Source organism: Ochotona curzoniae, unplaced genomic scaffold (assembly GCF_017591425.1).
Source record: "Ochotona curzoniae isolate NIBS_2020 unplaced genomic scaffold, NIBS_Ocur_1.0 scaffold_461, whole genome shotgun sequence".
NCBI lineage: Eukaryota > Metazoa > Chordata > Mammalia > Lagomorpha > Ochotonidae > Ochotona > Ochotona curzoniae.
The window spans coordinates 6,727,603-6,744,259 of NW_024467120.1; the positions used below are offsets into that span (position 1 = coordinate 6,727,603).

Below are 16,657 nucleotides of genomic sequence, written 5' to 3' on the forward strand. Positions count from 1 at the left end.
TTAAAGGCAATTCTCTAGTGTCCACATGGAAGATATATTTGTAAAATGCATCTGCTTATAAATAAATCATTTATTGACCAACATATGATACCAATTTCGATTTGGGGGGAAAAAATCACATAAAATTTAACAAGTGGCAACCAAATCAACAATTCCAGGATAATTCAGTGAGGCAATAAATGATGAAGGGATTACTAGACATCCCTGTAAAAAGAATACAAAAATTAATTCAAAATGAATCAAAGAGCTCAGACTCCTAGAAGACAACAGAGATGTAGAGATCCCTTTTATATAAAATTCTGCTCCAGGTTCATAAACCTAACATCAAACACAGAAACAAAAAGATAGACTTGACAGATACCATTGAAATTGATATTTAGGGGCCCAGTGTAGTAGCCTAGCAGCTAAGGTTCTCGCCTTGCACGCACCAGGATCCCATATGGGAGCCAGTTCTAATCCAGGCAGCCCCATTTCCCATCCAGTCCCTGCTTGTGGCCTGGGAGGGCAGTCGAGTACAGCCCAAAGCCTTGGGACCCTGTACCTGGAAGAGGCTACAGGCTCCTGGCTTCAGATCAGCACAGCTCCACCATTACAGCCACTTGTGGAGTGAACCAGCAGACAGAAGATCTTCCTCTCTGTCTCTCCTCCTCTCTGTGTATATGACTTTCAATAAAAAATAAAATAACTCTTTTTTAAAAAATTGATTTTTGTGTCTCAAAGTACACATACCACCAAGAAAGTTAAGACATTTCATTGTATGCAAAACATTTGCAAGTCATCTTTCTAATAAGAGACCTGGAATGTATCAAGAGATATTAATAGCTAGTAATTAAAAAAAAATAAATAACCACTTAAAAACGACTAAAGAAACTGAATGGATAATTCTCTTAAAATATAAAAGCAACAGGTAAATGCATCAAAATATGCTCTACAGTAATTATGACCAGAGAATTGCGAATGAAGCTACAATGAGATTTCATAGCATGAACACTAAGATAGCTGGACTTCCAAGGATAGACAATGCCAAGTGTTTGCCAAGCACTGAAGACTTTGGAAGATTCTTACACTGCACTGCTAACAGAAACAGGAAAATATCTCAGTGATTTACACATGAGTTACCTACGACCCAGCAACTCCAGCCAAGTATGTGCCCATTAAAAGATGAAAGCATAGCTACATAAAAGTACATCTGTAGCAATAGACAGATATTATATTAAATAACCCAAGGGAAATAATCCAAATGTTGATATAAATACAGATTATTTTATGCAAACATTCAAGATCACATCCAAAAAGGAAATAATTCAGATATCTACCAACTGATGAATAAATAAAATAGAATACAAAATATTATTCAACAATAAAAGGGATGAATATGTACAAATTGAACAGTAAATGATTAATAGTGATAATTTTATAAATTGGCATCTGTTTTTCCAATGGTTTGCCCAAGTTTAGTACTTTTTAGCTCTAGCCTTCCTTGTCTTCCCTGATGGCTGAAACGAAATACTGCAGACTGGGTGGCTTACACAACAAAAGTTTGCTGCCCACTCTGCTGGAGGCTACAGTCCTAGACGAATGCATTGGCATAATCCACGGACGACCTAATCATCTCCCAAAGGCACTACCCCAAAACAGCATCCCCTTAGGGATAGGACTTCACCATATACATTTTAGGATGGACACCAACATTCAAGTCATATAGCATTGCTTGGGAAGATGAGACTAAATGCCACTGCTCTAACTACCACACTTTTCTTCAAATCTTTTCAATCTAGCCTGGTTTTCTCTTAGAGCTATTGATTTAGCCATCTCTGACCCCTTTTGACCAAATGCTCATTTACATGGAAGAATACAGCTTGAGTCATTGCCCTGTGCCAGCATCCTGGGATCACCAGGGGATGCTACACACACCCTAACTCTGTGGCTGGAGGGTGCAGTTTTGTGGGAAGAAAAGACCACACAGCGTTTCACCTCCTTTCTGCAGGACTAAAAACCTAGGAACCAGATTTCTTTATGCAAAGTTCAGCACACAGTATTTTTAATAGTTACTGTCTCTCTTTGTTTTTAAATGTTTATTAAATGTTTATTTGAGAGAAAGAGATCTTTCATCCTCTGGATTATTCCACAAATGACTGCAACAGCTAGAGGTGGTCCAAGTTGAAGCCAGACACTTGAGATTCCATCTGGATCTCTCGTGTGGGAGCAGGTGTCCAAGCACTTGGGGCATCTTCTGAAGCTCTCTCAAATATATTAGCAGGAAACTGGATCAGAAGTAGAGGAGCTGGTGTTCAAGCCAGTGCTCATATGGGACGCCAGCATCACAAGAAGTGGCTGAACCTGCTCAAAGCAGTACCCACATGGGATGTGGGTACTATGGGCAGTGGTTAACCCGCTCATTTTCATTTTCCATATCAATCCACAATCAAAACTAATGTGGCTTTCATATTTACGAAACCTCAGCTTTGAGCCGTATCTTCAATAAAACCTACTTATTTGATTTTCACATTTGCACCTAAACTGGTTAAGCTCAGATGTCCCCATAAAGCTAGGATGAAGTAATGAGGTGACATTATCATCAGTGACAACTGTCAAATGAGTCAACCAATCACCAAAGTGGCTGGCCAATATCAAAATAGATCTAATATGTATTTTCTCAGCAGATACTTTCAGTGCCAAAAAGTGGCACCCTATATTTTTGCAAGGTATAAAAATCTACTTGCGATATCTATATGCTAGGAAAGCAGAGTCATGCAAGCAAGAAGTTTGGCAGGGTGATGTTAAGACAAGCATTACCAACCTCCAACCAACAGCAATCTGGGCCAGGACCACCATGTTGGCATAACCCCAGTGGAAGCTGAGATACGTGCAATCTGTAAGTAGGACCCAACACCTAAGACGATGAGAAAATTCAAGCAGCATCTTGTTCAAGTCCCTCTGGCTTTTGCTCCTCCCACATCCAGGCTCCTCGAGTGTCCACCTTAGTGGAATGCTCTCCAGTTCCTATCAGAGAGGCCAGCATGGGAAAGAAAGAACAAGGGACTTCACTGCAGCTAAGGAAGAACCTGGCCCAATCAGACCTCCAAGGACTCTATCTTCTGAACTCATTTCATTATCACTGGTGTCTGTCTAGAACCACGAAGTGGTCAACCCAAGCAGAGCAGGCTCTAATTCAAAATGCTGATCTTTCAAGATTTAACCTCTCTACTTCTGTATTGAAAACCAATAGTAATATTATCACTTCTTTATTTTGACATAAATCCACCCAGTTTGGTTGGTATAACTTATATTTGCATCCACAGAACTAAGTTCCAAGTGACTATGCTGATTACTGAAAAGCTGGCAATGACACAAAGGAGGCATGCAAATCTTGGAATCTCTTTACAAATATCTTCTCTTTTCCATATTACGGAACCCAATTACCTGAACACACTGGGCTAATCAAATTGAGTGAGCATTACATTGTCCCTGGGACAACAGAGCAAATGGTCCCACCACTTCTGAGTCCTCTTTCTATTAGGTTGCCGTGAGAGAACAGGGAGAACTCCGTGGCTGTTGTCGCAATCATGTGGGCCGCAGCACAACACCATCTTCTAATGTGTATGCAAATTACTTAAAAGACATTCTGTGGGTTCCCTTTATTACCCAATATACTATATCTATATACATGAAAAAGAATGAAACAAATATTAATATCACCAATGAGGGCCCCCCAGGCAGACCACTATGTTAGCATTTTCACTGTTTTCTTCTCTGTGTATACGCACATCCACATTAAGGGGGCAAAAGGAACTAGATACTTAAATTTTGTCTTTTACATTCTTTGAAAACATTTTTGATGAAGACATCCTATTGTCATATTTGAATCACTTCCTTTTTTTAGACCACCTAAGGCATTTCCAGTTTTTCACTGTTGCTGACAAAAAATTAAATATTCTTCAGTGGGAACTGACTTCCCGATGGTAATTCAACTCCTAATCCTATTATGCAATGCAAACTTTTTAAAAAGATCTTTGCTTGAAACTTTTGGCCAAATTGGCTTCTAGTATACCAAGCTATACTCCCACATACAGGTTATAAGAGTTCTCATTTAAAATGTTTTCCGAAACACATGGGCAACTCAAATTGCCAGCATGGTAGCAGAACAATTATCTGCCTGATTCTGGCTTAGCCTGGAAAAAGAAAATAAGAGTGCTTGCTGCTTCTCTTAGATGAAAACTCGATTTGCACCCTTCTGTGACCAAACAAGAAGAATCAGTTCACTATCACAAACCTAAAAGAAATCAAGTACCAGCTTTATTATAAGCAATTGCTGAGCTTCACCCCAGGAGAACAGTAAATGTTCTAGTGCCTTCAACAGCCCACATTCACAGAGAAAACACAAAGAACATTCACCGCCACAGGTATTGGTAGAAATTGTATTAGCAGCACCAATAAAAGTGTATCTTGTATGTTACCATGACCATTAGTGCCAGTCCAGCCCTTAGAAAGTTGACTGCTTATGATAAATAAAACTTCAAGTCCTAGATTAACCTGGAGTGCACATTTATGTGCACACCAAAATTAAAAACATATACATGCTGTTTGACACAAATGCCAGTCTCACCCAATCCCATCAACCCTTCCCTGTGCTCATAGGGCATAACAGAATGTGTTAACCAATAGGATTTACAAGCATGGCCAAAAAGGAGCAATTACCCCACCACGCCGCTTGAAAACACCAAGTTCAACTTCAAAACATTGTTTTACGCCTGAGGAAAAGAAAAAAATTCCTAAGCAAGATAATTCAACTGGGACAGGTTGTGGTTCAGGGGCTGAGATGTCACTTGAAATGGCTGCACCCTACATCTTGGTGCCTGGGTCCAAGTTCAAATTCTGCTCCCAATATCAGCTGACTACCAGTGTGTATCCTGGGAAGCAGCAGATGATGGCTCAGATACCAGAGTCCCTGCCAGCACGAGGGAGATCGGGATTGAGTTGTAGTGTCCTAACCTTGGTATAAGCCAGTCCCCACTGTTGTGGGCATTAGGGCTGGGAACTAACAAAGACCCTTGCCTAGCTTTCTGCGTCTCTTTCAAATAAAATGGGGAGAAAAGACATTTCAAATTAAACAGTAGAGATCAATCAATTCCATTCTGTAATGACTGGAATGTGATAAAAATAGATGCTTGCAAAGAACTTCTCTAATTGACAATCTGTGACTTTAAACACTGTCAATTTCAGGTTGGTATGCATCTCCCCATTAGGCTCCACTATGTTGACTTTCATTATCTAATATTGTTTCATGTTAAGGAAATACTGTACCTTTGTGATGGGTTGGGGGAGGTTGCTTAAGAATGATCTACGAAAAAGAAATAAGTCAATTTCCCATTTAAGACCTGTAGAGTTCAGCAGTTAGAGAATTAAGACATGTAAAATTTTTAGGTAGCAGGCACATTTTCTTTGTATTCCTCTCCTAACAACAGTGTACTTTCTGATTTGAACATGTGCACCTTTGCATATCAGAGATTTCTGAATTCCAGGATATCCACACATCCCAGAGAATAAATAACCCTTGGGGAAATGTATCAGGCCTAGGAAGCTGAAAGGAGACATAGCAGCTACCAATTTCCATCTGCCACGTCTGTCAAACCCCAGAACCATGACATTTAAGAAGCAGAGGACTGTTTTCCATAAATGTCTTCTATTTTTCCTTTGGGTAGCTTTCCACCAATTTTTTTTATTATACTAAGAAATATGTAAAAGTTATTTAAGACTATCATCAAGCCAAATATTACATGTCCTAGCTCATATGTGAAAGCTGGGAAAGTTTATCTTAGAAGCAGAGAAATGAGTTGTCAGGAAAAACTAGGAAGGAATGGAAAGGAAAAGATTAGTCAATAAATAGAATATTGCAGTGAGGCAAGAAGAGTAAGTTCTGATTTTTCCCAGCACCATAGGATGACAGCAATTCTCAACTCAGTATATAGAACTAGAACACACTTTCCCAACACAAAGAACTAACAACCGTTTGAGGAGATGGAAATGCTAATAATCCAATATATCACAGCATCTGCATATACTATCAAATTATTTCCAAATGTGTGTACTTATTGTAAGTCAATAAGGAAACATTTCTTGACAAAGATGAGATGAGTCAGGGCTGGCATCGTGGTACAAGCGGTTAAGCCCACCTCAGATAGCTAGTTCAAGTCCTGGATCCTCTGATTCCTATCTAGCTTCCTGCTAATGGTTTCAGGAAGGGAGCAGGTGATGGCCCAACTTCTTGGGTGCCCTCCACCCATATGGAAGACTAGATGGAGTCCCTGTCTTCTGATGTCAGTCCGTCCAGACCTGGCTGTTGTGGTCCTCTGGAGAATGAACTAGCAGATGAAACAGAACTCTCTCTGTCTCTCATTGTCCTTCTCCCTTATCCCTTCCACCTTCTCTGTCCCTATGCCATTCAAAGAAACCATTTTAAAACATTTCAGTGGAATTATTCAAGGCATTATGGTATTCATGAATGAAAGAGGTATGACAAGCAACAGAGATAAGAACAGCAGAAATGCTCTGGACGCATACAAACACAGAGGACAGCTGTCACCACTCCAAAAGGAACAGAATGAGTCTCCTAAGGCTGCCATAAGGAATCATGATGGGCTGGGTGATTGCAACAGAAACTTGCTCCTTCCTTCTCATCAACTGATTTGGTTCTTCCTGGTGGCTCTAAGGAAGAATCTGTTCCACATGTCTCCCTAGCTCCTGGTGATGCATAGTGCTCCTTGATGGTCCCTGGCTCACAGCTGGCCCTCTCCAGTGTAGGCCTCCACTTTCAATGACCATCTTCCCACCAGGTATGCCTGAGCATCTGTCTCCATGACCTTCTAATAAGCACACCAGTCATATTGGACCAAGGATTCATCCCAATCAGTATAACTTCATTTTATCTTTTTTTTTTTTTAATTTATGTATTGTATTAGAAAAGCAGGTCAGAATTACACAGGGAAGAAGAGACACAGAGAAAAATCTTCCATCTGTTGGTTCACTCCCCAATGACCCAAGCTGAGCCAATCTAAAGTCTGGAGCCAACCATATCCTACTGGTTTCCCACATGGGTACAGGATCCCATAGACTTGGACCATTACTCCACTGCTTTCCCAGGCCACAGCACAGAGATGGATGGGAAGTGGAACAACTGGGACATGAACCAGCACCCATATGGGAGACTGGCACTTACAGATGAAGAATTAGCCAGTTAAGAAATCACGCCAGCCCCTGACCTCACCTCTTAACTAATTACCTGTGCAAAGCCCTGATTTCCAAATGAGGATATATTCTGTGATTATGGATAAACATAAACGTAGGGAAGACAATATTCAATCTATGACTCAATGATAAGTCACATTTTCAACTCCCTCTAAAAACCTGAATTAAATAGTTGCACATTCATTCTGCATTTGCTCATTCCTGTGTCTCTTGTAACCAGGTTTGGTATGACCAGGATTCCTAATATAAATCTGCTGAGTGATGAATGAATGAGCCTTTGATACAGGACCAAAGCCTGTCTTTGGAATGTGGATCTGCTAAATAATGGCCTCTTTCCTAAGACCCACCCACCTTCTCTGGGGTTAGTTCCTCCAGTTGAGACTGAGAAGGTACAAGAGTACAATGCTTGCAAAACAACCCAATCGAAAAATCTTTCATGTTTACAGTACCCCACATCCAAAGACGGCCAATATTCTCGACCCCAAATGCATCTTATTTCAACAAAAACCTTTAAATGCACTAAACTTGCCTTGATGGCTTTCCCAAAGACCCAGCCAAACTACCCTCTGGCTTTTCACACCCACATGGAACCACCTAGCAACAATAAGTTCTACATGTGATGGCTAAAAAATACCCAGACAACTGGTAAAGTAGTTTCTAAGCATATTTGTGAGGGTGTTTTTGAAAGAGTTAATCATTTGACTTGGTTGACTGAGTAAAGAATATCCTCTTTTACCAATGTTGGTGGGGATCACTCAATTCATCAACAGAAGAGTTCTCTCTCCTGGAGCTCAAACATCCATCTTCTCCTGCCCCTGGACATCAGAGCTTCAAGGTCTCAAGACTTGACTCCAGAACTTACTCCAGCAGCCCTCTGCATTCTAAGGCCTTTGGCCTCCACTAGGAGTTACTCTACTGGCTCCTCTGGGTCTCCAGTCCACAATTGCAGATGGTGAACTTTCTCAGCCTCCATAATCATATGAGCCAATTCCTGCAATAACTCCCCATTTCTACATGAGAGAACTTTAAAAAAAAAATGCAGGCAATGAGCCAATTCCATGGCACAGCACAGTTAAGCTGCTGCCTGCAATGCCAGCATCACATAAGGGAGTCAGCATGAGTCCCAGCTGGTCTAATGGCCATCAAGACATCTCTCATTCACCAGCTCACTCCCCAAATGCCTGAAAAAGCAGAGGCTGGGCCAGGCTGAAAACAGGAGCCTGAAAGTCATTCTGAGTTTCCCGTATGGGTGGTAGAAACACCAGCACCTGGCCCATCACCTGCTGCCTCCCAGGGTGCACAAGAGCAGGAAACTGGAATCTGAAGTGGAGGTGGGGCTGTATTCTGGACACTCCAATAGGGTATGCATGCATCCAGTGTGTTATTTTAACAGCTGCTTCAAATACCTATTCCCATTTCCAATCTTTTAAAAAAAAAAAAATTTAAATGCCATGTAAGAGAAGCAGATAATAGCATACTTTGGACCAATTATTTGGTTCAATAGTCTATTTATTCATCGTTAATTTTTATTTTTCATGATACAGTTCCTTAGACTGGGGGGATTTTGCCTTCCACCTTCCCCCCACCCACCACCACCACTATCCTCTCCTAAATTATAACAATAGTATAGTCCTTCAAAAACAGTCACAACTCCATCATTCTGTTTAGGTGTATCCTGACGTTGCAGGTATAGACAATGATGTAAAGTCCGGCATTCTGTTGTCAAGATACATTTAACAGTTTCGTTGGGATTTCATCTTTTATGCAGAAGTAGAGATGCATGCTACGATTAACCTAACCGACATTGTTGGAGCAGCTACCTACCTATAAGTATGAATCTCTTGGAAACACTGAGCAATGGACTGACAAATAGGATAATTAGTTTACTCACTTACAGAACACCTACTAAGAGTCAAGAGCTCTAGAGTGAAACCAGAAATGACATTCATTGATGAGACACTATGGGAATTTACAATCCCATTTACAGATTACTTTCAGTGATGTCTCTTCCTGACTATTTTGTTATCTCTGTTGCTTCCATATATTCAATACTTTCCTAGAAATATACATCATTAAGAATGAGTTTTCCTTTTTTTTATTACATTTGATTACATAACACAATTTCATAGGCTCTGGGATTCCCCCAACCCCTCCCTGTACCCTCCCCCCATAGTGGATTCCTCCACCTAGTTGCAGTATTACAGTTCAAGTCCAATCCTCATTCTTTCATTGCAAGCATATACTTTGCATAGTGTCTAGCATCTTAGTGTCCAGATAAGTTCAACAGTTTCTTGGGCAGACCATCTCTGTTCTGAAGGCAGAGCTGGCAGAATATCATCCTGACCATTAAAAGCCACAACATAACATCAACAACCGTTTACAACCTTATGGAGTTAAATGACAAGGTATTGAGTGACCAATATGTTAGAGAATGCAAGTTCTTAACTACATCTTGTGATTATTTCATTGACATTTCAATTTTAGTTTCTACACAACCGGCTGCTATACACTTAAAAATGGCTATAAGGTACTATTCAGCTGTCTCATGTCTACTTTCATTTTTGTATTTAGTAGTTTATAGTGTTGAAGCATAATTTTTACTGAACTTGGTGGATTTGGGGATAGTCCATGTTGGCTTGTAACTCTAACAAGGCATGTAAGAATGAGTTTTCTTTAGAAAAAATGAGAAAATGTTTTCCACAATGATGGAAAGGGACACAGCTGGAAGAAAAGCAGCTATGACATCATAGTCATGAGTTCCAAAACAACAATTCTTGCTTGTCTGAGCCTTTTCATACTAGAACAGTTTAGTTGCACAATTTGCAAAGTTCACAGAAATGAGCTACAGGTTATAACTCCTTATTTCACTGCTTCTTCTTCAACAGTTCACCTAGTAAGATGCATTTCAACCTACAACTGAACCCTCTCTTTCCCTCTTCTCTACATCTCCCTGACCTCAGCCTGCTGAGAACTGAGCCAAACTCATGGTGGGCGGAGTGACACACACGACGTGCATATGCAGGAACAATGTTGCTTTCTTTTTCACTCCCCAAGATTCACAGAATGATCTTGAATTAACTTCAACCCAATACAGATGGGTGGAGATGGGTGGGAGATGGCTGGTCCACCAAGTGAAGAGCACAGTGACAGCCACAGACTTCATGACTCACCTAGACCCTTCCAGTTGTTAGAGATCACAGGACCTTGGAGTGAGAGTTGGACCAGGGAACACTCAAAGGGTCAGAGTAGTGGCTAATTGTCAGTTTGTATGCTATACGAATTTCTTTTAAAAAAAAAAAAGGATTTGTTTTTATTTGAAAGGCAGATTTTACAGAAAGGAGAGAGAAAAAGATCTTCCATCTGCTGCTGGTTCACTCCCCAAATGGCCATAATCAAAGCTGAACTAATCTGAAACCGGAAACCAGGAGCTTCTTTTGTGTCTCCCATGTGGTTGCAGTGTCCCTAGGATGTGGGTCTTCCATTACTGCCCTCCCAGTCCATATACAGAGAGATCAATTGAAAGTGGAACAGCTGGGGCACAAACTGGCACCTATATGGGATGCTAGTACCACAAAATGCAGGATTAGCCGGTTGTGCCACTGTGCCTACCCCCTTGTTTGCAAGAATTTCTGTACAACCAGCTGGTAAGAGATGAACACCAGCCTTTGCCATATATAGCAATTTCTTTTCTGTTAAAAGCAAAATGGTAAATATTCCAGGCTCTGTGGGCTATATGGTTTCTGTTGCAACTACTCAATTCTGTCATTTTAATGTAAAAGCAGTCACAGACCATACAAAGGTCCTACTTGCATTCCAACATTATGGTACAAATATGGGCAGCAGGACAGAGCCAGGCTGCAGCTCCATCTTGCACTAGCAGGGCTAACAGCCCTACAAAACCATCACACCTTCAACCTGGGGCAGGTGTTGTGGGGCATCAGGTTAACCTGCTGCTTGGGAGGCCTGCATTATATATGAGATAGCCTGATTTAAATCCTGGCTGCTCTGTTTCCAATCCAGCTTCCTGTTAATACACCTAAGAAGGCCACAGATGATGTTCCAAGGCTTTATGTCCCTGCCTTGCACACAGGATACCAGATAGAGTTCAAAGTTCCTTTCAGCCTAATCCAGCTCTAGCTGTTGCAGGTACTTGGGGAGTGAAACATTGGATGGAAATTGTCTCCACACCCCTCTTAAGTACATGAACACAAAATTTTTTATATAACCTTTGACTTTACCCTCATTGGCACAATGTCTTATCAATAATCACCACCACCAATGATTCCTACGCACTTGGTGTTTACAGATCCCAAGAAATGAAATCAAAAACAGTAATGAAATCCCTTTCCCAGGATACTCACCCAGAAAAATCAGTAGTAAGAATTCCATAATGGAAGATGTATATTCGGCTGATGTGACATATAGTAAGATATCCCATTGCTACAAAGAAGGAGTATCTGAAACCAAAAACACAAATGGCCAGAACATTATGTATGACAAAATTGCATTCACTAAACACATATCTTCATCCCATCCACTTACATTTGGTCTCAAAGTCCTGTCCAATCCAGCTACAGTCATGCCCAGCCCCCCTCCTCATCCTCCTATTCCCACTCTAGGAACCATTCTTATCTTCGCACCTGGGCCAAAGCTAAGGCTCCTAGCCTTGATAATATAATGAGATCTGAAGCTTTACAAATTATATATACCCGGAACACAACCCCAGGGTCTCTGGTTTAACTGGAATCAGCTGAGCCTGACCAGTGTGTTTCCAAGGGATAGCCAGGAACCACAGACCTGTAAAGGCTCACACAGATTCTCCTCCACCCACCATGAAATACAAATCACCACCACGATCCTAACCATTCCTTCCTTTACTTTTCTTGGCTTTCATGCTATTGTTCTTTTCCCACCTTTATGGTTAGTTCTTCCAAAGCTCCTAGCTCAGCTAATCTTTCTTTACCTATTTCCTAAGTGTTGCTATTTCCCCAGGAAGCTCCCTATCCACACGTCAGGACTGAATCACAACCTGCTCATGAACTGTCGGTCCTTCAGAGATGATTCCTGTGTTTTATGTAGCACACACACACACACAAGCTCAAATAAGTACTTGTGTTATTCATAGCATTTATCAATGTATAATTATAAGTGTATGTGAAAATCTGTGCTGGAGTAGGTACTTTGGCACAGCATGTTAGGTTGTCACTTGGGATGCCCATGTTCCATACAATGCCAGATTGAGTCCTGGCTACTTCACTTTTTGTGAAGATTGGAGCTCCAGAGAGAGGTGGGATAGTGAGAGAGACAGAGAGATCTTCTATCCACTGGCTTACTCTCCAAAACCAGGAATTGCTTCCAAACAGCCCAACCCAAGCACCTGTGCCAGGCTCCACCATCTTCCCAAGCACACTAGCATGGAGCTGGGTTAGAAGTGGAACAGCTGAGGCACAACATGGCACACATCAGCGATGCTGGTATTGCAGGCAGCTACTTAATCCTCTTGCCATAAGACCAAACATTTCACTACTTTTTTTTAAGAGAACAAAAAACAAATTTTTTTTAAGATTAATTTATTCTATCTGAAAGGCAGTAACAGGGGGAGATAAGGAGAGCAGAGAGATATCTTCCTTCACCTGGGTTACTTCCCCAAATGACTACAACCATTGGAATTGGGCCAGATTGGAGCCAGGTACCTCGTGCAGGTCTTTTATGTGAGGGCAGGAGCCCAAGTACTTGAGTTATCATCCACTGCTGCCGCAGTCACACAAGCAGGGAACTTGACTGCAACCATTGTGGGAGATCACGATGGAGCGCCTGGTTCTTGGCTTCATCTTGACTCACTCCTGATTTTTGCAAGAATTTTTGGAAGGACTAGCAGTTGCAAAATAGCTCTTTCTCACTTGCTCTCACTCTTACTCTTCCCTTGCCTTTCAAGTAGATGAAAATAAAGAAATTTTTTCTAAAGCTATGTAATGAACTGAATGCTTATGTGCCCCTGCCCATATTTTATATGCTGAAATCCTAAATCCTTATGTAATGGTATATTGGCCAGTTTTTCATTGCTTAACTAAAATACCTGAGAGGAGCTACTTAGAAAGGAAGATTTATTTCACCTTACAGTTGTGGATGATCACAGTTCAGATTGGGCAGTTAAGATTGGGCAGGGCCCATCAGTTCAGTCATCTGGTAAGGATGGATGGGGACAGTGGCAGCATAGCAAGACAGAAAGTCAACTTGGCTTAAATAACCAATCCTCTCCCAAGAAATTTCTTCCCAGACCACACCCGCAATGACCTAAAGACCTCCCACCACGCCTACCTCCGAGATGTCATGATTAGATCAAGCCTGTTTACATAGAAGAGAGTCTTTACTAGACACCAACCATGTTGCCTGACCCTGACTTCCAGTTTTCAGAATTACGAGAAATAATTGCTTACAAGCCACTCCATCTATGTACTTTGTTACAGGAGCCCATGCTAAGATAATCTGATGAACTACTATTCACCCACCAGGGTGGTCATGTGTGTTTTCTTCACCCTCACCACCTACTTGGCATTAAATGAGTAAACAACTGTGTGAAGGCTACTCTTCTTGAAAGTCTCCAATGGATTCTACTAGATCCAAATTAAAAGCCTTGAAGACAGTAAGTAAGATGCTTCTCACACTAAGCTTTACCCCCACCTTTCTGGACTCAGCTCCAGCCATACCTTGTGTCCAGTTTACATTCAGTTACACTGGGTTTGTCATATTCCACAACAATCACATCCCGTATTTTTCAGGCTGGATGTCTTTCCAGAGGCTCCTTTTTCTGTGTCACTCTCATTTTCCATTCTAGAATCTACTAGACGCTATCTAATGATCAGATGAGGCTCAGTCCCAACTTCACCTCTTCAACACCACTTGGCCTGCATGGTGTTACTTTACCCACCCAATCCCATTTTTTGCTCTCCCATCTCAGCACAATTCAGTGCTCCATTTTTTGGATTTCCCTGGTATGCCATGCTAACATACATAATATTACAAATGTAGATGTGTTAACTCCCTATGACCTTGAACACCTCAACCCTTGGCTTGCTTGACACATGGGAAGGGATCCATTGCTATGAGTTGAAACATACTGAGATAAATACTTTGCACATTTTAAGTGATGCAGAAGCCCATCACATACAGATATAAATTCAAAGAGTATGACTTCAAACATGCGCCATAATAAAGAGAAGATATATTTTCTGGTTTTACACTGAAATTCACACAGTCACATTAAAATAACTCCAGAAAACTACATCAACCTTAAGAAACAGCAAGTAGGTTTACTCAAAATTCATTTTGTAGCAAGCAATGGTCAGGAAAACTGAAGAAGGGTGCTGTGAATGCGAAAGCATTATACAACTTTCATTTATCCTTACCAATATTCACAATCAAATATGTTATAGGTGTGGAGCATCCCTAATGCAAAAATCCAAAATGCCCCCCAAATTTTCAGATTTTAGAACAGTTTGGATTCTGAATTTTTGGATTCCAGATGTACAAATGGTAAAGCTTACACAAATATTTACAAATCTGGAAATCTATCAAACTCAGAAACATATCTAAGTCCAAAACATTTCAGAGAAGGGATTCTAAACCGCACTACACAAGATCTTTCCCTAGCTTGTGTTCATCCTAAACCCTTTTTAAACGCCTTCCAAACATGGCTTCGAAGCCATGTACAATGCAAACAACTAAGGAAATCATCAAGACAAGTCCCTGTAAGAGCTGAAGCAGGACCAGAGGACAGGGAAGCCATGTCACTTCTAACATTTGTTCCCCTTTTCTGCAGCCAGCCCATGGTGCTCAAGACAGAAGCACGGAGCAGATTCAAAAAGAAAGTCTTTTAGGACCACTTCAAATGCAGCCCAGAGCCATGGGAACCAGATCCTCCAACTCCTTTGTTGCAGAGACCCCACCTGTCAAGCGCAGGGCCAAAGTCTGGGCCCCAACCAACAGAACAATGAACTCATACCCTGATCAGACTTGCAAACCTAAAGAATTGAAAAGTAGTGACAAGAACATGATTCAGGAGACAGAACAGCAGGGGCAAAAGTCATCTGAGGTGTCACAAGTTGGCACAGTGATTAATTTAGAAAGTAGGAGCATGGAAGACTGGGACATGAGGAATGGTACACTCTCCTTGCTGACCTCGGTGATGGTCATTCTGAAAATTCACCCCGCTGTATGCTTACTTCCCTCCTTGAGTTTTCACTTCCTCATCTCAGTAAAGCAAATCCAAGTCTCATACAGCTGTCCCAGAATTAACATACTTGAAATACTGAAATGAAATATTAAATTATAAATTAAATAAGTGTGAACAGATTAAAAATAATGAAATAGAGTATACTTGAAAGAGCCTGGTCTAGGACAAGGTTAAAAAAAAATAGATGCTACCCAAGATAACCACATCAGCAAGCTCTCACACAAGGCTAGTCCAAGGAGATACAACTTACATTATGCTCCAGTTGGCTCACAGATGATGATGAATGATGAACTGGTGCATTTGAATCTGTCCCACAAAGGGGATGGGAAAGGAAAGAAGAGATGGTTCCCCAGGAACTTCCTAAATAAGTCCTGAACAACAGTCATTCCAGGAAGGAGCTAATGGCACCAGGCAGCAAATAGGAGTCCTCCCCTCTTCTTCCAAGCCAGGTGATTGGACTCATCTCTGTGGTTCTGTGAATTGACATTACTAGAAACCCCATGTTTTACAGATGAGAAATGAGAAGGGCAGGGAAGCCAGATAACTTGACCAAACTTACACTGCCTTAAGTCGCTGATTTCTCGATTCCCAGAATCAATAGGAAACTGACCAGAATTTATTTGTTAACGTATATTTAGTTCATCTGTGGGAAAACATGGACCACTCCCTACTTCTGCAGCAATACAGACAGTCACACAAGCACGCAGGAAGAGAGTTTCTTCTGGCCTTAACCCCTGATGTTTCATGAAAGAGTTGTCTGCTACTATTATATGACTGTGGTGAAACAGCCACAGCCGTCCTAGGAACTGTTTAGCTGTGCATCCTAGAATGTAATTCTGCAAACCCAGGCCTGACGCAAAGTAAGTGTGCCTGCAGGCTGTCGGCCTGCTAACAAATGGATTCCTTTTACCAGTAGCTCACAAGTGTGGTCAGAGATACCAAATCACAATTTGTAAACTAATTAGAAATATGTAGAAATATGCTATTGATACACATCCTTATTATTCATTATTTAATTGCTTCCAAAATCATGTTTAGGAAAAGTTTACATGCTCCCTTTCCCTATTTTTTTTTAAAGAAGCTTATAAGTATTTTGCTTTTATACAAAACAAGCATTTCTAAAACCTAATGTTTCCAAATCAGAAAAATGAACTTGTTATTTCCCTCCTGGAACTAAGG

At 41.0% G+C, this 16,657-nt stretch overlaps 1 protein-coding gene across 1 annotated transcript in view; it reads right to left on the reverse strand.

The window, feature by feature from the left end:
- Positions 1-16,657, reverse strand: part of MBOAT1 (membrane bound O-acyltransferase domain containing 1) — a 96,260-nt gene that overhangs the window by 31,956 nt on the left and 47,647 nt on the right. The window contains exon 4 of the mRNA XM_040967723.1: positions 11,607-11,702. Within this exon, the coding sequence (XP_040823657.1) occupies positions 11,607-11,702 (96 nt within the window). The remainder of the gene's footprint in view (positions 1-11,606; positions 11,703-16,657) is intronic.